Source organism: Jaculus jaculus, chromosome 4 (genome assembly GCF_020740685.1).
Source record: "Jaculus jaculus isolate mJacJac1 chromosome 4, mJacJac1.mat.Y.cur, whole genome shotgun sequence".
NCBI classification, from domain to species: Eukaryota; Metazoa; Chordata; class Mammalia; order Rodentia; family Dipodidae; genus Jaculus; species Jaculus jaculus.
Genome location: NC_059105.1, coordinates 125,637,106 through 125,661,180, shown reverse-complemented (window position 1 = coordinate 125,661,180; position 24,075 = coordinate 125,637,106). Strand labels below are relative to the sequence as shown.

The window sequence follows — 24,075 nt, the reverse complement described above, 5'->3', positions numbered from 1 at the left end:
AGGCCATTTTGTGTCTGGGGGGAGCAAGTTGTAAGGAGTCCTACCCTTTCTTTGGCTCTTACATTCTTTCTGCCACCTCTTCCGCAATGGACCCTGAGCCTTGGAAGGTGTGATAGAAGATATTGCACTGCTGAGCACTCCCCTGTCTTTTCTTCTCATCATCATGGTGCCTTCTGAGTCATCCCAAGGCCACTGCCATCTGAAAAGAGAAGGTTCTCTAACCAAAAGTGAGAGTAGCATTAACATATGGGTATGAGCATTAAGAGAAGTGTTCACTGGGCAGTTCGATGAGCATAGTATATACATTTAGCCAGACAGCAACAGACGATTATGGCATGTTATTGGTATTGTCATGGTCTTTACCTGTTTTCTCTTTTTATTATATTTATTAGAGGAGGGACAGAGAATGGGCATGCCAGGGCCTCTTGTTATTGCAAATAGACTCCAGACATATGTGCTACTTTGTGCATCTGACTTCATGTCAGTACTAGGGAGTGAAACCCAGGCCTGAAGGCTTTGCAAGCAAGTACCTTTAATATCTGAGCCTGGTTTTCTCTCTTTTACTATTAACCTTAGAGCTATTCCTATTCTTTCCATACTCATTCTGTTGCATTTCTGATACATTCTCCTGCTTGCTTTTTGTTCCTTTACTCACATGTGCACCCATAGTTTTGTGTATGATAATATACTTTTTTTCTTGTAGTAGTCACTACTTAATTTTTCCAACCTGATAGATACAAAGTGGTATCTTAGTGCTTTAAATTAAATTTCCTTGGTCATTATGAACAACCCCTGGGGGACTACATGCTCTGTTTTCACTTAGATTCTGACCTCTAAAGTTATATAATGTGGTGGTGCTGGTGAGGTAAACTCTTTTGTGAGTTTTCTGTCAGATTCCTTGACCCATCTTTGGTTAGTTTTATTTCCTGTTTTCAAATATTGCTGTTTTTCAGTGATTTTAAGGGTTTTTTAGATACTAATCTTTTTCAGTAACAAATAGCAGCTGACATACATGGCTTATCTTTATTGTTTGTCTTTCAATTTTGCTATGGTGGCCATATATATAAACTAAATTATATATGTATTTGTATATATGTAAGATAAACCTGAAATCTTTAGTTTTGATTTAGTTTTTGATCCATCCCCTTTTCACTTTTTATTAAATATCATTCCATACTTTCAGGTCACAAAATTATAAACCTTTCTTTATATTAGCTTTATAGTTAAAGCTACCAAAAACCATTACAATTATACCATTATATGCCCTATACCATTATAGGGCTGGAGAAATGGCTCAGCAGTTAAGGTACTTGCCTGCAAAGCCTAAGAATCTGGGTTTAATTCCCCAGTATCCACATAAAACCAGATGCACAAGGTGATGCATGCATCTGAAGCTTGTTTGCAGTGACTAGAGGCCCTGGCGTGCCCATTTGCCTTCCTTCCCTCTCTCCCTCCCTCTCTCAAATAAATAATTAAAATATTAAAAAACTAGATCATTATAATTTGTCTTGTACTGTATCCCTGCATATGGTGTGTTCAGTAAGCCAACTTTATAACACCATTTACTAATAACTAATTTTTCCCACTGATTTGTAATAATCAGATTATGTTCAAAGTTTATAAATCAGAAACTATATTCTTTTTCATCATTTTGTGAATTTTCTGGTCTAATGTTATGCTATTTTAGTTATTATGCTTTGGGGTGTATCAATGTCTGACAAACAAATCTTCCTTCTTTGTATTCTGTTCCTCACAGATTTATCTTAATTATTTGTATCAATCACTTACTTTCTCATAGCTGGGACCCATGAGAAACAGAAGCAACTTGCAGAAGGGGAGTGTTTATTTTCAGCTGACAGTTTCAAAGGGAAATGTAGGGAAAGGATAGCCAGAAGCCAGGATTACATCAGCATATCAAGGGAGGAAGCTGAGAAAAGCAAGCAGGACTGGGCTATAACACCTTAAGGCCCATAGTGACACACTTCCTCCAGCAAAGCCTCACCTTCTAAAGGTTCCACAACCTTTCAGAGCAGTACCACCAACTGCGGATTAAGTATTGAGCTTCATTGGCCTATAGGGGACAGTTTACATTCACACATCAAGGTATTTTGGTTGTTCTATGTGAATTTTAGAATTATATTAAGGCTTTTTTTTTCTTCTGCTGTACTTAAAAAAAAAATCCCCTCTGGGATCTGGGGACATGGCTTGGCTCTTACAGTGCTTGCCTGGCATACATGAAGACCTGTGTTCAATACTCTACACCATGGGTACATGCCACCTTACACTAGGAGGTAAAAGCAAGAGGATCAGACAATTCAAGGTCATCCTCAGCTACATTGCAAGAACGAGGTCAGCCTGGGATATATGAGACTATGACTCAAAAAGGAAACAAAAATGGAGTATTCATTTGAGAAATAATAGTTTTACAGTTTAAATCATATTTACAATAAATGTAGTCTCTTATCTTTGATTCATTTTCTTATGCTCTTTAATAAAGTTTTTAAAAACTATGTCTAGGGCTTGGAAGGTGGCTTACTGAGTGAAAGAGCTCACTATGTTAGCCTGATAACCTGAGTTCAGATTTTAGAACCTGTGTAAAGCCAGATGCAGTAGCAAACATCTGTAATCCAGCCTTCTTACAGAGAGATGAAAGGTGGAGAGGCTTACCTGGTATATGCAGCAGTGAAGAGCAAAGAGGCCCCATTCAAGGTGGATGGGAAGGACCCATGCTTGAATTTCAAGCCTGAATCTGTAAATTTGACTTTACAGCCATTATTTCTGCAAATATTTTTCGTGTGTCCTTCTCTTCTTTTGGAATTGCAAGGTTATATATTAGTCTCTTCGATATACCCTACAGGTTCTTTAGACTAGACTCCTTCAGTATGGGTGACTTTGTCCTTTCTTTCCTTATTCTCACCCATGTTGATTGAACCCATGACCTTGTGCATCCTGGGCAGTTATTCTCCCAATGAGCCAGCCCGAAGCTACTGGCAGATTACACTAGCTGGTTTTTATATTTGCTTACTTTCCTTTCAATTATAAGATAGTGTATGTTTAGTTCCAATTTTTGAAAAATTTTTTTTGTTTATTTATTTGAGAGCGACAGACAGAGATAGAAAAAGGCAGATAGAGAGAATGGGCACTCCAGGGCCTTCAGCCACTGCAAACAAACTCCAGATGCATGCGCCCCCTTGTGCATCTGGCTAACGTGGGTCCTGGGGAATAGAGCCTTGAACCGGAGTCCTTGGGCTTCACAGGCAAGCGCTTAACCAACCACTAAGCCATCTCTCCAGCCCAAGTTCCAATTTTTTAAATTAATTTTTTAATATCCAGATTATAATACCTGAGGAAAATGTTTGACTAATAACCCAGCGTTTTTTGTTTTTCTTAATATTTTACCTATTTATTTATGGGGAGAGACAGACAAAGAGAGAGTGTGGGCATACCAGGACCTCTAGCAAAGGAACTCCAGATGCATGCCCCACTTTGTGCATCTGGATTTACATGGGTACTGGGGAATTGAACCTGGGTCCTTTGGCTTTGCAGATAAGCACCTTATCCACTGAGCCATCCCTCCAGCCCTTTGTTTTGTTTTGTTTTGTTTTTTTGAGGTAGGGTCTTGCTCTTGCCCAGGCTGACCTGCAGTTCACTCTATAGTCTCAGGGTAGCCTTGAACTCATGGCAGTACTCCTACCTCAGCCTCCCAAGTGCTGGGATTAAAGGTGTGTGCTACACCTGGTTCTAATCCAACATTTTTTTTAAATTCATTTTATTTATTTGAAAGAAAGAGGGGAAGAAGATAGGTAGAGAGAATGAGCACTCCAGAGCCTTCAGCCGCTGCAGAAAAACTAGATGCATTTGCCACTTTGTGTATCTGGTTTATGTGGGCCCTGGGGAATGAAGCCTGGGTCCTTTGGCTTTGCAAGCAAGCACCTCAACCACTAAGCCATCTCTCTAGCCCTAATCCAACATTTTAACTAAGAATCTTTCTTCATTATCTGTCTCTTCTCTTGCGAATGGGCCATGTTTCCTATTTCTTTGCATAGTATATACTAAAGCTTGTGAATTAACTTTTTTTTTTAATTTGTGTATGTGTATGGATGGATGTGTGTTACAGGGTTACAAGACACATGGAAGTCAGAGGACAGTCTTGAAGCCATCTCCCCAACCCCTATTTTTTGTTTGGTTTTACTGTATTTATTGTTATGACTAGTATAAAATGTGTTTGTTCTCAATTTTCAAAAAGTAATTAGAGGCTGGAGAGATGGCTTAGTGGTTAAGGTACTTGCTTGCAAAACCAAAGGACCCAGTTTCAATTCCCCAGGACCCACATAAGCCAGATGGATGAAGTGGAGCATATGTCTGGAGTTTATTTGCAGGCCCTGGCATGCCCATTCTCTTATTCCCCACCTCTCTCTTTAAAATAAATAAAAATATTAATTTAAAAAACAAGCTGAGCATGGTGGCACACACCTTTAATCCCAGTACTTGGGAGGCAGAGGTAGGAGTTCAAGTCCATCCTGAGACCACATAGTGAATTCCAGGTCAGCCTGAGCTAGAGTGAGACCCTACCTTGAAAAACCAAAACAATAAAAAATAATAAATAATAATAATAATAATAAGCAAACAAACAAACGGGCTGGAGAGATGGCTTAGCAGTTAAGGCATTTGCCTGATAAACCAAAGGACCTTGGTTAGATTCTCCAGAACCCATGTAAGCAAATGCACAAGGTAACACATGCAAATGGAATTGGTTTACAGTGCTAGAGGCCCTGATGCCCCATTCTCATTCTCTTTGTTTCTATCTCTCTCAAATAAATTTTTAAAAATTAAATTAAAATAATATGTGCTCATGGATACATAAGTATTTACATATTCCTCTTGTTCTGTTTTAGGTGCTCTGTACTGTTACATTTGACTCGTTAGAATCTAGTATTAAGTCAGATCAGATTATAACAGCTATAAGGTAAGTTGTATTTTGATGACATTGTATTTTGAGTTCTTTTAGTTTATAATTATTATTACTTTTGAGGGGTTTTTGTAGCCCAAGGTGCTCTATAATGCACAGCAGTTCTCCTGCTTCAGCCTCCTGAGTGCTGGGATTATAGGTATGAGTCCCAACACCTTGCTTCATTATTGACTTTTGTGTGTGTGTGTGTAGAATATATATGTGGTGTGATATGTATGCATGTGTGTGTGCATACAGATATATGCACTCCATACACGTCTGCAGAGACCAAAGGAGAATGGCCAGTGCCATTATTGCTCATTGACATATTTCCCTGAGATGAGGTTTGTCCTTTGACCCAGAGCTATGATCCTTCATTGAACCCCAGATTCTCCATTCTCCACAGACTAGGGATATAGACATGTGTGACCATACCCAGATATTTTTTAATATTTTTAATTATTTATTTGAGAGAGAGAAGAAAAGGCAGATAAGACAGAATGTGCCCACCAAGGCCTCTAGCCACTGCAGACAAATTCCAGACGAATGTGTCACCTTGTGCTTCTGGCTTATGTGGGTTCAAGGGAATCAAACCCAGGTCCTTGGACTTTGCAGGCAAGTGCCTTAACTGCTAAGCCATCTCTCCAGCCCTATACCCAGATTTTTTTAAAAAAATATTTTAGGGCTGGAGAGATGGCTTAGCGGTTAAGTGCTTGCCTGTGAAGTCTAAGGACCCCGGTTTAAGGCTCGATTCCCCAGGACCCACCTTAGCCAGATGCACAAGGGGGTGCATGTGTGTGGAGTTCGTTTGCAGTGGATGGAGGCACTGGTACAGCTATTCTCTCTTCTGCTCTCTATCTGCCTCTTTCTCTCTCTGTCGCTCTCAAATAAATAACAATAACAAAAAAAAATTAAAAAAAAATAAAAATATATTTCATTTATTTGAGACAGAGAAAATGGGTGCACCAGGGCCTTCAGCCACTCAAACAAACTCCAGATGCATGTGCCCCCTTGTATATTTGGCTTACATGGGTCCTGGAGAGTCAATATTTATGTGGATCCTGGGAAGCCAAACTTGACAGTCTCTGGCTGAGAGGCTCTCATTCTTTTTTTTTTTTTGCAGGTGATCAGATCCATAATCTTTTTTTTTTATTATTTTTATTAGCATTTTCCATGATTATAAAAAAAAAAATCCCATGGTAAATCCCTCATCCCCCCACACACACTTTCCCCTTTGAAATTCCATTCTCCATCATATTACCTCCCGATCTCAGTCATTCTACTTACATATATTACAATATCAACTTATTAAGCACCCTCCTCCCTTCCTTTCTCTTCCCTTTATGTCTCCTTTTTTAACTTACTAGCCTCTGCTACTAGGTATTTTCATTCTCACGCAGAAGCCCAATCATCTGTAGCTAGGATCCACATATGAGAGAGAATATGCAGTGCTTGGCTTTCTGGGCCTGGGTTACCTCACTTACTATAATTCTTTCCAGGTCTATCCATTTTTCTGCAAATTTCATAACTTCATTTTTCTTTATAGCTGAGTAGAACTCCATTGTATAAATGTGCCACATCTTCATTATCCATTCATCAGTTGAGGGACATCTAGGCTAGTTCCATTTCCCAGCTATTATAAATTGAGCAGCAATAAACATGGTTGAGCATGTACTTCTAAGGAAATGAGATGAGTCCTTTGGATATATGCCTAGGAGTGCTGTACCTGGGTCATATGGTAGATCAATCTTTAGCTGTTTTAGGAACCACCACACTTATTTCCACAATGGCTGGACCACATTGTATTCCCACCAGCATTGTAGAAGGGTTCCTCTTTTTCCACATCCCTGCCAACATTTATGATCATTTGTTTTCATGATGGTGGCCAATCTGACAGGAGTGAGATGGAATCTCAATGTAGTTTTAACCTGCATTTCCCTGATGACTACATTCTTTTTTTTTTTTTTAATTTAATTTATTAGTTTTCTTTTCAGTAAATACAGGCATTTTGGTACCATTATTTAGGCTCATCTGTGATCTACCCCCTCCCATTAGACCCTCCTTGTTATTGAAAATGGGTCGTGCATTATGGAGTTAGCCCCCAGTTATTAGTATGATAAATGTCTCTGAAAATCATGACCCAACATGTAACTCTGACATTCTTTCCGCCCCCTCTTCCGCAAGATTTCCCTGAGCCATGTTGGGTTCATTTTTGGTCTGCTTCAGTGCTGAGGTGTTGGGGGCCTCTGAGGCTCTGGCTCTCTGATTTGGTAGGAGTTGATTTTTCTCTGCATTGATCTCCTTCCCCTTTGTGCTGGTATCCAGTTCACAGGAAAACATCACCCTTCCTTATTTCGCCAGTTGTCCTTAGTTTCAGTTGGGCCCCTTCTGAGGTATGTTGGGGCAGATCTCTTCCTAGGATCTGCATCTATCTGGAAAACAGAAGCAGATTCTCCAACGGAGAGTAAGTTAGCACCCAGAAAATTGAGATAACACTTACTTTTTTGATAGACAGTTTGATAGGTGTAGGCCCTCTTATACCCCGTGATTGATGGTAGCTTGATATTGTAGAGTGGGCTTGTGTTTGGGTATGGTTCTGACTTGTTTCCCAGCTCCAGCAATGGGTCTGGTACCACTGAGTGGATCAGTTAGCCAAATCAAGAGCAATTGATTCCTCACCATGGCTGTGTACCACTATAGCACTTGTGTGGGTATCATATCCGGTTAATTGTTGCTACTTAGGTTAAACAATGTGTTGCTTGGACAGATCTTGGTCACTTCCCCCAGTCGCCTATGTAGCGCCTTCTGGCACTAGACACGCTGACTGTCTGGGGACTGACTCTCTCCTGGCTTCCAGCCATGTCATTCCATTTTACGCGTCAGCTGTGTATGGAGTCTTCAGCAATAGGGTCTTATCACTGGCCTTTGGTGGGTCATCAAGTACTCTGACAGAAGTCTGTCATTGTTTTGGGAAACCTTGTAGGTTTCTCTGATCAAAAGCTCATTGTGGATGGAAGGCCCAAGCTGGAAGTGGGGGTTACAGATCAGTGTCCACTAAGAAATTGAGGAAAAAGATAACTAATATACAAGAGTTAGAGAGGAGAGAGATAGAGGGGAGAGGGGGAGAGGGAGGGAAGGAAGATGTAAGAGATTTAGGTCAGTCTTGATCCTACCCTCTCCAGTGTCTTGTGGTTCAGGTGTTTCCTGTAAGGGACTAGTGAAGGTTCAGTCATTTGGTATGTCTTTTAGGAAGTAGAATTTTATGGTACCATTGCCGTTTGGGTCCGGATTACTGTTTTCCACCCTTTGATTCCCTCCCCGCCCTCCCATCCATCTTATTGTCTAGTCCATGAGGTACTAGCTGGGTATGTAAGGCATCTTGGGCAAATTCAGGTTAGGTGTTGCAGATGAGTGAGACTATGTGTCGATTTTTTTTCTGTGATTGGGTAAGTTCGCTGAGAATGATCTGTTCCAGGTTCAACCATTTTTCCTCAAATTTCTTTATGTCGTTTTTTCTTACTGCTGTATAGAATTCCATTGTGTAGATATACCACATCTTCGTTATCCATTCTTCTAATGATGGACATCTGGGTTGATTCCAGCTTTTAGCTATTACAAATTGAGCTGCTACAAACATGGTTGAGCAAATCTCTCTGGCTTTTGGTTTGAAGGTTTTAGGGTACATGCCCAGTAATGGTATAACTGGGTCTGTTGGTATTTCTATAGTCAGCTTTTTCAGGAGTCTCCATATTGCTTTCCAAAGTGGTTGTACCATCCTGCATTCCCACCAACAGTGAATGAGTGTCCCTACTTCTCCACATCCTCGCCAGCATTTATTTTCATTTGACCTATTGATGTTGGCTATCCTTATTGGGGTAAGGTGGAATCTCATAGTTGTTTTAATTTGCATTTCTCTGATGATTAGGGATGATGAACATTTTCTTAGGTGTGTGTTTGCCATTTGTATCTATTCCTCTGTGAATTGCCTGTTTAACTCTGTGCCCCATTTTGTGAGTGGGGTATTTGTCTTCTTATTGTTTAGACTTTTGAGTTCTTTGTAAATTCTAGAGATAAGGCCTCTATCAGTTGGATAACCTGCAAATATTTTCTCCCACTCTGTGGGTATTCTATTGGCTTTGTTTATTATATGCTTATCTGTAAAGAAACTCTTCAGCTTCATATGATCCCAATGGTTGAGTGACTGTTTAAGAACTTGAGTCACTGGGGTTTTATTCAGGAAGTCTTTTTCCATTCTTATATCATGGAAAGTACTTCCTAAATTTTCTTCCAGTAGTTTTCGAGTTTCTGGTCTTATGTTGAGGTCTTTGATCCATTTGGATTTGAGTGTTGTGCATGGTGAAATGTGTGGATCAAGTTTTAGTTTCCTGCATGTGGTTATCCAGTTTGTCCAGCACCATTTGTTGAAGATGCTCTCTTTTATCCAGTCTATATTGTTTGGGCCTTTGTCGAATATCAAGTAGCTATAGTTGCTTGGCCCAAAATCCGGGTCCTCAAGTCTATTCCATTGGTCTATACTCCTGTTTTTATGCCAGTACCATGCTGTTTTTATTACTATGGCTTTGTAGTATAACTTTATATCGGGTATGGTGATGCCACTAGAGGTATTTCTTTTGCTGAGGATATGTTTGGATATGTGAGGCCTTCTGCCTTTCCATATGAAATTTGAGATCATTTTTTCTGTGTCTGTGAAGAACATTGTAGGGATTTTAATTGGAATTGCGTTAAATCTATATATTGCCTTTGGTAGGATTGTCATCTTCACAATGTTAATTCTGCCTATCCAGGAGCATGGGAGGTCTTTCCATCATTTCAAGTCCTTCTCAATTTCTTTTTTGAGAGTTTTTATATTTTCGTTGTATAGATCTTTTACTTCCTTGGTTAACGTTATTCCAAGGTATTTTATTTTTTTTGTTGCTATTGAAAATGGGACTATGTCCTTTATTTCTTTTTCTGTGTCTTTGTCATTTGCATACAGAAATGCTTCCGATTTTTGTGCATGGATTTTGTATCCTGCTACTTTGCTATAGGAGTTAATCACCTTCAGGAGTTTTGGGATGGAGTCTCTCAGGTCTCTTACATATACAATCATGTCATCAGCGAATAGCGCTAACTTAATTTCTTCCTTTCCAAATTGTATCCCTTTTATTTCCTTCTCCTGCCGTATTGCTTGGGCTAGGACTTCCAGAACTATATTGAAAAGCAGAGGTGAGAGAGGACATCCCTGTCTTGTTCCTGATCTCAATGGGAATTCCTCCAGTCTCTCTCCATTAAGTATTATTCGGGCCTTTGGAGCTTTGTATATTGCCTTTATTATATTAAGATGTGAACCAGCCATGCTGATACTCTCCAATGTTTTGATCATGAAGTGATGTTGTATCTTGTCGAAGGCCTTTTCTGCATCTATCGAAATGATCATGTGATTTTTATGTTTAAGCTTGTTTATGTGGTGTATTACATTGACAGATTTTCGTATGTTGAACCACCCTTGTGTTCCTGGGATAAATCCCACTTGGTCAGGGTGGATAATGCTTTTGATGTGTTGTTGGATTCGGTTTGCAAGAATTTTGTTGAGGATCTTTGCGTCTATGTTCATTAGGGAAATAGGCCGATAGTTTTCTTTTCTTGTGGCGTCTCTGCCTGGTTTTGGGATTAGGGTGATACTAGCTTCATAGAAGGAGTTGGGTAGTTTTCCCTGTTCTTCCATTGTGTGGCACAGTTTTAGGAAGATTGGTTTGAGTTCTTCCATGAAGGTTTGATAAAATTCGGCTGGGAATCCATCTGGTCCTGGACTCTTCTTTTTTGGGAGGTTTTTTATTACTTTTTCAATCTCCATGAGCGTGATGGGTTCATTGAGGTGGTTGATCTGCTCTGAGTTTAGCTTTGGTAGATGATATGCATTCAGGAATTTATCCATCTCCTCCACATTTTCCAGTTTTGTGGAGTAGAGGTTTTTGAAATAAGTCCTGATGATTCTGCCGATTTCACTGATGTCTGTTGTGATCTCTCCTTTTTCATTTTGAATTTTGTTAATTTGGAGTCTCTCTTTTTTTTGCTTGATCAAATTGGCCAAAGGTTTGTCAATCTTGTGTATTTTTTCAAAGAACCAGCTCTTTGTTTTGTCAATTGCCTTAATTGTTTCCTTGGTTTCCAATTCATTAATTTCTGCTCTGATTTTAATTATTTCTTTCCTTCTGGAGCTCTTTGGGTTGGATTTTTCTTGTTTTTCCAATGCCTTTAGGTGGATGGTTAGGCTATTGATTTGAGATTTTTCTGTTTCTTTTATGAAGGCATTGAGTGCTATGAATTTTCCCCTGAGGACTGCCTTCATTGTGTCCCACAAGTTTTGGTATGATGTGTTCTCATTGTCATTCAATTCCAGGAATTTTGCAATTTCATTTTTTATTTCATCCACTATCCATTTATTGTTTAAGAGTGTGCTATTCAGTTTCCAGTTGCCATTGGGGCTCTTGTTGGTTTTTTTGTTGTTGATTTCTAGGAATATAGCATTATGATCTGATATCATGCAGGGAATTATGTCGATTTTCCTAAATATGTGGAGGCTATCTTTGTGACCCAGTATATGGTCTATTTTAGAGAATGTTCCATGGGCTGCTGAGAAGAATGTGTAGTCTGTGGATTTGGGGTGGAAAGTTCTGTAGATGTCTGTTAGGTCTAAGTGCTCTATGGTTTTGTTGAGCTCTCTTACTTCCCTGTTGAGCTTCTGTTTGGATGATCTGTCTATTACTGATAATGGTGTGTTAAAGTCCCCAGCTATGATGGTGTTGGTGGTTATTTCTGTTTTATTGTCAAGTAGGTTTTGTTTTATGAACTGCGGTGCCCCTGTGTTTGGTGCATACAGATTTATGATTGTAATATCCTCTTGATGGATTGCTCCCTTTACAAGTAGGAAGTAGCCTTCTTTGTCTTTTTTGATTGTTTTTGGTTTGAAGTCAACTTTATCTGATATTAATATAGCTACACCTGCTTGTTTCTTATTCCCATTTGCTTGGAATATTGTTTTCTACCCTTTCACCCTGAGGAGGTTTCTGTCTTTAGTGGTAAGGTGGGTTTCTTGAAGGCAGCAGATTGAGGGGTCTAATTTTTTGATCCGCCCTGTTAGCCTGTGTCTCTTGATGGGTGAATTAAGGCCATTAATGTTTAGGGTGATGACTGTGAGATTTGATTTGATCCCTGTCATTTTGTGGTGGTAGAGGTGTGTTGGCATTTTCATGGAATTTAATTTTTTTTTTTTTCTATCTACTCTGGGTTTGGTTGCTGTGAACTTCTTGTAGGCATTTGTGTTTGGTTATTTGTTTCTTCTCTGTGGAGAATTTCCTGGAGTACTTTCTGTAGGTTTGGTTTTGTGTTCATATAATTGTAAAGCTGAGTTTTATCATGGAAAGTTTTCCTTTCACCATCTATTATAAGGGAGACTTTTGCTGGGTAGAGTAGTTTAGGTTGAAAGCCATAGTTTCTTAGAGTTTGGAGAGTATCATTCCAGGCCCTTCTAGCTTTCAGGGTTTCCATTGAGAAGTCTGAAGTAATTCTGATGGGGTATCCTTTGAAAGTGGTGTGCTGTTTTTCCCTAGCTGCTTTTAGGATTTTTTCCTTGGTGTCAATGTTTAGAGTTTTAATGATAATATGCCTTGGGGAGTTTCTCCTTTGGTGTAGTCGGTTAGGAGTTCTGTTTGCTTCTTGAATCTTGATGGGCCTTTCTTTTAATTCTTTTAGATGCTTATATGCCATTCGTATTTCTTCCTTTGAGAATGCTCTATTTAGCTCCATAGCCCATTTTTTGATTGGCTTGTTTGATTCCTTATTATTTAACTTTTTGAGTTCTTTGTATATCCTAGATATTAATCCTCTATCAGATATATAGCTTGCGAAGATTTTTTCCCATTCTCTAGGTTGCCTCTTTGCTTTTTTCACTGTGACCTTTGCAGTGCAAATCTTTGTAATCTCATGAGGTCCCAGTGATTAATCTGTGGTTTTATTGCCTGAGCAATTGGGGTTGTATTCAGAAAGTCTTTGCCAAGACCAATATGTTGAAGGGTTTCCCCTACTTTTTCCTCTACAGTTTCAGAGTTTCAGGTCTGATGTTAATGTCTTTAATCCATTTGGACTTAATTCTTGTGCCTGGTGAGAGAGAAAAATCATTTTTCATCTTTCTACAGATATATATCCAGTTTTTCTTTTTTTTTTTAATTAAAAATTTTTATTAACATTTTCCATGATTATAAAATATATCCCATGGTAATTCCTTCCCTCCCCACCCGCACACTTTCCCATTTGAAATTCCATTCTCCATCATATTACCTCTACAATCATTGTAATTACATATATACAATATCAACCTATTAAGTATCCTCCTCCCTTCCTTTCTCTACCCTTTATGTCTCCTTTTTACCTTACTGGCTTCTGCTACTAAGTATTTTCATTCTCACGCAGAAGCCCAGTCATCTGTAGCTAGGATCCACATATGAGAGAGAACATGTGGCGCTTGGCTTTCTGGGCCTGGGTTACCTGACTTAGTATAATTCTTTCCAGGTCCATCCATTTTTCTGCAAATTTCATAACTTCATTTTTTCTTTACCGCTGAATAGAACTCTATTGTATAAATGTGCCACTTCTTCATTATCCACTCATCTGTTGAGGGACATCTAGGCTGGTTCCATTTCCCAGCTATTATAAATTGAGCAGCAATAAACATGGTTGAGCATGTACTTCTAAGGAAATGAGGTGAGTCCTTTGGATATATGCCTAGGAGTGCTATAGCTGGGTCATATGGTAGATCAATGTTTAGCTGTTTTAGGAACCTCCACACTGTTTTCCACAATGGCTGGACCAGATTGCATTCCCACCAGCAGTGTAGAAGGGTTCTTTTTTTTCCACATCCCCGCCAACATTTATGATCATTTGTTTTCATGATGGTGGCCAATCTGACAGGAGTGAGATGGAATCTCAATGTAGTTTTAATCTGCATTTCCCTGATGACTAGTGACGTAGAACATTTTTTTAGATGCTTATATGCCATTCATATTTCTTCCTTTGAGAATGCTCTATTTAGCTCCATAGCCCATTTTTTGATTGGCTTGTTTGATTCCTTATTATTTAACTTTTTGAGTTCTTTGTATATCCTAGATATTAATCCTCTATCAGATATATAGCTGGCGAAGATTTTTTCCCATTCTGTAGGTTGCCTCTTTGCTTTTTTCACTGTGTCCTTTGCAGTGCAAAATCTTTGTAATCTCATGAGGTCCCAGTGATTAATCTGTGGTTTTATTGCCTGAGCAATTGGGGTTGTATTCAGAAAGTCTTTGCCAAGACCAATATGTTGAAGGGTTTCCCCTACCTTTTCCTCTAGCAGTTTCAGAGTTTCAGGTCTGATGTTAAGGTCTTTAATCCATTTGGACTTAATTCTTGTGCATGGCGAGAGAGAAGAATCTATTTTCATCCTTCTGCAGATATATATCCAGTTTTCCCAACACCATTTGCTGAAGAGGCTGTCTCTTCTCCAATGAATATTTTTGGCATTTTTATCAAATATCAGGTGGCTGTAGCTACTTGGGCTTACATCTGGGTTCTCTATTTTGTTCCACTGATCTACATGTCTGTTTTTGTGCCAGTACCATGCTGATTTTGTTACTATGGCTCTGTAGTATAGGTTAAAATCAGGTATGGTGATACCACCAGCCTTATTTTTGTTGCTCTGTATTATTTTAGATATTTGAGGTTTTTTGTAATTCCAAATGAATTTTTGGATTGTTTTTTTATTTTCCATGAAGAAATCCTTTGGAATTTTGATAGGGATTGCATTAAATGTGTAGATTGCTTTGGGTAAGATTGACATTTTCACAATATTGATTCTTCCAATCCAGGAACAAGGCATGTTTCTCCACTTTCTAGTGTCTTCTGCAATTTCTTGCTTGAGTGTTTTAAAGTTCTCATTGTAGAGATTCTTTACTGCCTTGCTTAGGTTTATTCCAAGGTACTTTATTTTTTTTGTGCAATTGTGAATGGCAGCGATTCTCTGATTTCATCCTCTGTGTGTTTGTTGTTAGCATATATATTTGGTAGTAGAGGTTTGGGGGTCCTTTATGTATCATGTCATCATCATCATTCATGTCATCTGCAAATATTGATAACTTGATTTCTTCCTTTACAATTTGCATCCCTTTTCTATGTGTCTCTTTTCTTATTGCTATGGCTAAGACTTCCAAAACTATGTTAAATAAAATTGGGGACAGTGGACACCCTTGTCTTGTTCCTGATTTTATTTGAAAAGCTTCTAGTTTTCCCCATTTAGTAATATGTTGGCTGTAGGGTTGTCATAAATAGCTTTTATTATATTGAGATATGTTCTTTCTATTCCCAGTCTCTGTAGGACTTTTATCATGAAGGGATGTTGGATTTTGTCAAATGCTTTCTCTGCGTCCAATGAGATGATCATGTGATTTTTGTCCTTCAACCCGTTTATATGATGTATTACATTTATAGATTTGCATATATTGAACCATCGCTGCATTCTGAGATAAAGCCTACTTGGTCAGGGGGAATGATCTTTTTGATATACTCTTGTATTCTGTTTGCCAATATTTTGTTGAGAATTTTTGCATCTATATTCATGAGGGAGATTGGTCTGTAATTTTCTTCTTTGTTCTATCTTTGGGAGGCTCTCATTCTTAAGCAGCAAGTACTTTTAACCACTAAACCATCCCCCCAGCCCTATGCTACTTTTATTTTAAATAATTTTAAGTTGTTTATTGGCAAGAGAAAATCAGGAGCTGGAGTAATGGATTTGCAGATAAATTGCATTCCTACAAACCCAAAGGACTCAGGTTTGATTCCACAGGACCCACGTAAGCCAAATGCACAAGGTGGCACACTTGTCTGGAGTTCATTTGCAGTGGTAAGAGGCCCTGATGCCCCCATTCATTCTCATTCCCCCCCCCATCACTCTAATAAATAAGTAAAAATAAAGTGTTTAAAAAATAAATTAAAAATGAAAAACAAAATGAGTGTGTTCCCTGGGTCCTTTGCCACTGCAAATGAACTCCAGACGCATCTTGCTTTAAATGGGTACTGGGAAAACAAACCTTGGATGGTAGGCCCTGCAAGCAAGCACCTTTAACCACTGAGTCATATCCCTAGACCACATTGTTGCAGTCAGATTCACATTGATGATCAAAATCACCCAACGCACAACAGCTTGTTGGGGGAAAAAAAAGAGAGAGAGAGAGAGAGAGAGAGAGGTTTATTTTGGCTTATAACCTCTAGGGGAAAGCTCCATAATGGCAGGGCAAACGATGGCATGAGCAGAGGGTGGACATCAACCCTGGCCCACATAAGTTGGACAACTGGAACAGGAGAGTGTGCCAAACACTGGCATGGGGAAACTGGCTATAACACTCATAAGCCCGCCCCCAACAATACACTCCCTCCAGGAGGTATTAATTCCCAAATATCTATCAGCTGAGAACCTAGCATTCAGAACACCTAAGTTTTAGAACACCAAGGTTTTTTTTTTTAAATTTTTTTGTTGTTCATTTTCAAACCACCACATTCCGCCCCTGCCTCCCATAAACTGATACCCATACATGAAGTAAAATAGAATGCATTCAGTCCAACAAAAGTCCCATAGTTTTTATCAATCCCAATGATGTTCAAACATCCCCATAATCCAAGGTCTTTTAACTGAGCCATAATACCAAAAAATAACCCCCAAAACCCATAATGGCACAGAATAGTCACACTGCAAAAGATGGCATTGGGCATAGCATAGAAATACTCAACCAATACATGATTTAAAATAATCAGGGCAAACATCAAACTGTAATTTCAATTCCAACAACTGTAGTCAGGAACAAGTCTTCAACTTCGATAATCCTAACCAGCAACAAGTCTCTGGAGTTCCAATTCTGCCCCTCCAGCTAGGCTACGCACAGTCCTGGAAAACCTCATCAGGACCAGCAGCTTTCCTTAGCAGCCATCTCATGGTCCCAGCATCTCCACTGGGTTTGCACTACACTCCAGGGTTCATCCTCATGGCCCCATGGGGTCTCCATGAAGGCAACCAGAAAACCTGCTTCATACTGCCCATGGCCATTTCCAAAACACAAGATCGTATTGCAAACTCAATGACCCTCTTTCCTGCACTTATACACCACGCTACCATGTAGGGTGCCAATTTGTTAATCCAGGGAGGGGGATAAAGCAGACTTTGAAAGAACAGGACACTTCTTGAGCACTCAGGCCCCTTCCAAAGAGTCTACATTCTTCCTGTTGCCCCAGAGCAGGTCAGCTGGCCCAATCTCAATAGTTGTTATCTCTGAAACAATTTGCAGGTGAATGGGCAATAGTTTAGGCCTAAAGATTTCATTTTTTTCTGTGTTATATCCCTCTACTCACACCAGTTCATTTCTATGCAAGCAACCCTGCACAACTTCTCAGGACACAGGAATACCAGCAAGCTTCTTACACAAACAGCTAGCCCAATCCAGGCAAAGCTCTTTCTTACCCTCATAAGCCAAAACTCACATTTCTTAATTCTTACTCATTCAGGTCTTTCAACTCTGACCAGAATAGTCCATCAAATTGTACTTACAGCACTGCAAGGTGTCTCTTAGGCCAAGGTTTCAAATCCTTCCACATTCCTCTTGAAAATCAGCTCCAAAAGGCCAAAGCCACACAGTCAGGTGTATAGCAGCAACCCCACTCTCAGTACCACTTTCCTGTTGCAGTCAGGTTTGCATTGCTGGTAGAAATCAACCAACCAAGAGTGGCTTGTGGGGGAAAAAAAGAGGTTTATTTTGGCTTATAGGCTCAAGGGAAAAGCTCCGTGATGACAGGGAAAATAATGGCATGAGCAGAGGGTGGACATCAACCCCTGGCCCACATAAGGTGGAGAACGGGAACAACAGGATGCGCCAAACACTGGCAGGGGGAAACTGGCTATAACACCCATAAGCCGCCTCCAACAATACACTCCCTCCAAGAGACGTTAATTCTCAAATCTCCATCAGCTGGGAACCTAGCATTAAGAACACCTAAGGTTATAGGGACACCTGAACCAAACCACCACACCCATTGTTGCTTTTTTTTTCCTTAGGCAGGGTCTCTCTCTAGCCAAGGCTGACCTGGAACTCACTTAGTAGCTGTCCTTAAACTCACGGTGATCCTCCTACCTCGGCCTTCCAAGTGCATTAAAGGCTATCATGAGTAGCCAGGCTACTGTTTTTCTAATGTTTTTTAATGCTTTTTTTTTTTTTATTGACAACTTCTATACTTAATAAAACATAATATTTCCCATCCCTCCCCCATATTCCTATCCACACCTCTGCTCTCCATCATATCCCGCCCTCTCTCCATTAGATTCTCTTTTAATTAGATGCCGTCATCTTATTCTCCTACTATATGAGTCTTACATAGGTATTGCTACACACTGTGAGGTCATGGATATCAAGGCCAATTTCTGTCTGGACAGTTGCACTGTAAGGAGTGGTACCCTTCCTTTGGCTCTTACATTCTTTTTGCCACCTCTTCTGTAATGAACCCTGAGCCTTGGAAGGTATGATAGAAGATATTGCTGACACTCCTCCATCCCTTCTTCTCAGCACTATGTTCCCTTTTGGATCATCCCACCGGTCAGAAAAGCTTCTCTAATCAGAAGTGAGAGTAGCATTAATATATGAATATGAACATAAAGTGTACTGCTTTCAGAGCAGTTTGGTGAGAATAATATATGTATTTAGCCAGACAAGAGCAGGCTTTATACCCCTAAGGCTCATGACTTCCCCTGCCATAGGCTTTTGATTAGGTTTTCTGTACTAAGCATATACTCCCTCCCATAGAGCCGACCTCTGGTCCAATTAGAGAGTTGTTGGTTTCTCCCAGAACAGACATGCCACTATTACACACATCTGGTCATGTGGCCTATCTGGCAAAATCTGAGGATTCCAGTGTCCACTATTTTCACTGCTGATGACTTCTGTCTCCCATAGGGCTGCATGAAGTGCAGCTTTTTCCAACTTTCAGTTGGCTGGTCTACAGGGAAAAGGCTTTCTGCTCAGCACCAGATTGATTTCTCAGTGACCTTGCCTCCCAGGCATGTGGAGTCTTCAGCAATAGGGTCTTACCATCTGTTTCTGGTGGGAAATCAGGGGACTAGGCAATAAATAGCCTGTAATAGTTTGGAGGCAATAGAGACCTCCTTGGCCAACAACTCACAGGAGGTATCCCATTCCTGGCACTGAAAATTTATTGATTTGCGTATATTGAACCATCCCTGAATCCCTGGGATAAAGCCAACTTGGTCAGGGTGAATAATCTTTCTGATATATTTTTGTATTCTGTTTGCCAGCATTTTGTTCAAATTTTTTACATGTATGTTCATGAGGGAAATTGGTCTGTAATTTTCTTTTTTTATTCTGTATTTGTCTTGTTTTGGTATGAGCGTGATGCTGTCTTCATAGAGGGAGTTTGGTAGTAGAATCCTTCCTTTTCTATTTTATGGAAAAGTTTGAGAAGCAGTGGTGTTAGTTCTTCCATGAAGGTCTGGTAAAATTCACCAGTGAATCCATCTGGGCCTGGGCTTTTTTTAGTTGGGAGACTCTTTATAACTGCTTGGATCCCTGTACTTGTTATAGGTCTATTTAAATGATTTATCTGATCTTGATTTAATTTTGATAGAGTAAGGAATCAAGGAAATCATCCATTTCTTTCAGATTTTCAAACTTAGAGGCATATATATTCTTAAAGGATGTCCTTTTCTAAATTTCTTTGGTGTCTGTTATAATGGTGCCTTTTTCATCTCTAATTTTACTGATTTTTGTCTCCTCTTTTTTCTGGTCAGATGCTAAGGTTTTATCAATCTCGTTTATCCTTTCAAAGAAACAACTCTTTGTTTCATTGATTCTTTGGATCATTTTTTGGTTTCTATATCATTAATTTCTACCCTAATCTTTATTATTTCTTCCCATCTACTGATTTTTGGTTTGCCTTGTTCATCTTTTTCCAAGGCCTTAAGGTGAAGCATTAAATTGCTTATTTGTGAACTCTAATTTCTTAATATAGGCACTTAAAGCTATAAATTTCTCTCTTAGGACTGCATTCATTATGTCCAAAAGGTTTTAATATGTTGTATTCTTATCATCATTTGATTCTATGAATTTATTGATTTCCTTTTTGATTTCTTCAATAGTGTACTGTTTAGTGTACATGAATTTCTGTATGCTCTGTAGCCTTTTCTTGTTGCTGATTTGTAGTTTAATCCCATTGTGGTCAGATAGAGTACAAGGAATTATTTCAGTTTTCATGTGTTTGTTGAGATTTGCTTTGTGTCCTAATGTATATGGTCTATTTTAAAGACTGTTCCATGTGTTGCTGAGAAAAATTTATATTCTGCAGCCTTTGGATGGAATGTTTTGTAGATATCTGTTAGGTCCATTTGTTCCATGTCATCACTTAATCCAGATGTCTCTCTTTATTTTTGATGGGATGACCTGTCAGTTGATAAAAGTGGGGTATTGAGGTCACCCATGACAATTGTATTTGGTGTTATCTGTGACCATAAGTCTAATAGTGTTTGATGAAATTGGGAGCCCCCATTTTACATGCATATACATTTAGGATTATAATGTCCTCCTGTTGGAGTATTCCTTTAGTGGGTATAAAATGACCTTTTTCAGGGCTGGAGAGATGGCTTAGCGGTTAAGCGCTTGCCTGTGAAGCCTAAGGACCCCGGTTCAAGGCCCCAGGACCCACATTAGCCAGATGCACAAGGGGGCACACGCATCTGGAGTTTGCAGTGGCTGGAGGCCCTGGCGTGCCCATTCTCTATCTATCTGGCTCTTTCTCTCTCTGTCTGTCATTCTCAAATAAATAAAAATGAAAAAATTAATATTTTAAAAAATAAAACAACTTTTTTCTTTCCTCAATAACATTGATTTGAAGTCTATCCTGACAGATTTTTAGGATAGCAATTCCTGCTTGTTTCCTAGGCCCATTTGCTTGGAATACTGTTTTCCATCCTTTCCCTAGGACAGTGTCTATCTTTTATTGAGAGATGAGTTTCCTAGAGGTAACAAATGGCAGGATCCTGCCTTTTGATCCATTCTGCAGGCCTGTGTCTTTTGGTTGGGGCATTGAGGCCATTGATATTAAGAGTTATTATTGAAAGGTATGTGTTTATTCTTCCCATTCTTCTCATTTCTTAGTGCTTCCTGTTTTCCCTTTACTCACTTGTTTTAACTGTTACTTGAGTATGGTTTGCCTTTTCCTATTTCCTCCTATGTGTGTTTTGCTTTCTCTTCAGTATGAAGAATTCCTTCAAGTATTTTCTATAGAGGTGGTTTAGTTGTCATAAATTCCTTTAGCCTGCTTTTGTTGTGGAATGTCCTTATTTCTCCATCAAGTTGGGTACATAGTTTTGCTGATATCTTTCAGAACTTTCCTTCCAAGCTCTTCTGGCTTTTAAAGTTTGTGTTGAGTAATCTGCATTTTTTCTGATGGGCTTGCCTTTGAAGGTGACTTGCTTTTTCTAACTACTTTCAATTTATTTTCTTTGGTTTCATGTTTAGTAGTTTAATTATAACATAGTGAGGAGAGATTTCTTTCCAGGTTTTGTTTGTTTGACATTCTAAAAGCTTCTTGTATCTACACTGGCATTTCTTTCCCTATTTGGTGAAATTTTTCTTCTGTGATTTTGTTGAAAACACCCACTAAGCCTCTGGATTGAAATTCTTCTCCTTCTGTTATACCCTGAATTCTTATGTTTGATCTTTTCATACTGTCCCAGATATCTTAAGATTCCCATCATACCTTACTTGTCTTTTTCTTTGTTGGACTACATTAGGTGTGCCACCTGGTCTTCTAGCTTAGATATTCTGTTCTCTCCTTCATCCATTCTACTGGAGAGACTTTCCACAGAGTATTTTATTTGATTGACTGTGTTCTTCAGAGCTAGAATTTCAGCCTGGTTTTTAGTCAGTATTCCTATTTCTTTCATGTCTTGTAATGACCTTATTTCAGTAAGCTGGTTGCCTGTGTTCTCTTTCAGGATTTTCTTTTCTTTTTTTTTTTTTCAAGGTAGGGTCTCACTCTAGCCCAGGCTGACCTGGAATTCACTATGGAGTCTCAGGGTGGCTTCAAACTCATGGCGATCCTCCTACCTCTGCCTCCCGAGTGCTGGGATTAAAGGCGTGCGCCACCACACCTGGCTTGTTTTCTTTTTAGTTCCTTTGTTTTCTTCTTTGATTTCTTGGAGTGTAGATAGAGTCATTTTTTTTTTTAATCTTTGTCAGGCATATCATCTAAAACATTCTCATTGTTGATCATTTCTGATGGATTTATAATTTTTGGTGGGATTGTATTATCTTGATTCTTTGTGTTTCTTTTATTATAATGTAGTGACTCTTGCATCCTGAATTGATTTGATGCTTCTGTTTTCTACTTATCTGCAGTGTTCTTAGATGTGGCAATCCACTTTATATACTTTCAGGATATGAGTTTAAGGTGCCAAATGCAGCTGTTGTACCCCAATCCAACTGCAAAAATAATACTAGGTGTCGAGTTTGCTTGCTAAGCAAGTATTCTAATAGACTGGGTAGAACAATTTACTGGCAAATTGTAGACTTCAACTGAGCAATCTATACATTCAATAAAAACCAGCAGAGTATGCAGTTGTGGGGATTAAAACAAATAGATAGTTGTATAAAGCCAACGTTCCTACAGATATGTGTTGCTGTACACCCTTAATACTGTCACCTGCGAAATAGAGAATTCTGTTCTGAATTGGGTTTCCAGGTCAACCTGGATCTAAATCAGACCCTACTCCCAATAATGACAGAAGCAAAAGACAAAGGCCCTATGAGTCTGAAAGCATCAAAGGCAACAATTCAACCCCCAAATACAGGTTATTTGAAAATGGTAAAGGCAACCAAGAATATGTAACCCATAATCTGCCCTGACATGGAAAGAGAGATTAGCACTTCCACTGTAGGCATATGTACCTGGTTTTTTGGGGGGTTTTTTTTGTTTGTTTGTTTGTTTTTTGTTTTTTGTTTTCCGAGGTAGAGTCTCACTGTATCCCAGGCTGACCTGGAATTCACTCTGTAGTCTCAGGGTGGCCTCGAACTCACAGCAATCCTCCTACCTCTGCCTCCTGAGTGCTGGTGTACCTGGTTTTTGGTTTTTATTGTTGTTGTTGTTTTGCCAGTCAACCTCCTTACCTTTTGGAGTGGTTTCCAATCTCACCAATGCTGAGTGTGTTATGACCAGATCACGGAGTCCCAAAAGACCACCGAGAGTCAGACACGTATGCAACAGCAACGAGCTTTATTTAGGGCTTAAGCTCGGACTCTTGACTTCACCAACGCAGTGGATCTGTACAAAAGCCCTGAGCAGCAGCGGGGAAAGGTTTTTTATAGGGATTTGAACAAAGAAGTAGGGAGAAGTAGGGGAATGGTTACATGATTGGCTGATTTAAGCAGTAACTGCACTTGTATTTTTCTGATAGGCTTAGGATACTGGTGGGCAAAGCTGGTGGGCAGGAAGGTAGGGGAATTCTAAGCAGATTAGGTAACCTTTATTGTAATTGGCTATCTGTATTTGAGGAACTTTAAACAAACTTATTTTAAGCAAACTTTATGCCCACAGGAACACATGGTGCAGACAGTCTATTCCTTCTTATCAGGAAACTGACCTGCAGGGAAGCAGAAACTTAGGCCTATTGATGATTCTGAGGCTTATTGTAGCTTCCTGAGTCCTTCAGTCGCCCACCTTGATCCCTCCATGTTGTACTGTGGAGCTGGAATTCTGATCAGCTGGGCTGGATGCGCTGCTGCCAGAGGTTCTCATAGTTGGGGAATGGGAGAGTGCAGAAAACCTGGAGTTGCTCATGCAGTCCTGCCTGTGTCCCTTTCAGTAGCTCCTTAGTTGATCCCAGCTTCCTTTCCTTCAGATTTCTTGACTTTTCAAGGAGGCTGAGAGTTTGAAAAATCCCCTTGTTTGGTCTCTGCTGCTGCTGCTAGGTGTGTGGATCGGTGGGCAGTGCCTGGTGGATGCGCGGAGTGGCGGGGCTCTAGTGCCTCAGTGGGATTCTGGCCATT

The 24,075-nt window shown here is 39.5% G+C and overlaps 1 protein-coding gene across 3 annotated transcripts in view; it reads left to right on the top strand.

Moving 5' to 3' along the window:
• The window catches only part of Pnpt1 (polyribonucleotide nucleotidyltransferase 1), a 124,886-nt gene that overhangs the window by 29,254 nt on the left and 71,557 nt on the right, over positions 1-24,075 (top strand). For all 3 annotated transcript variants that reach the window (XM_045147396.1, XM_045147395.1, XM_004668964.2), the window contains exon 14: positions 4,896-4,966. In XM_045147396.1, the coding sequence (XP_045003331.1) occupies positions 4,896-4,966 (71 nt within the window). The remainder of the gene's footprint in view (positions 1-4,895; positions 4,967-24,075) is intronic.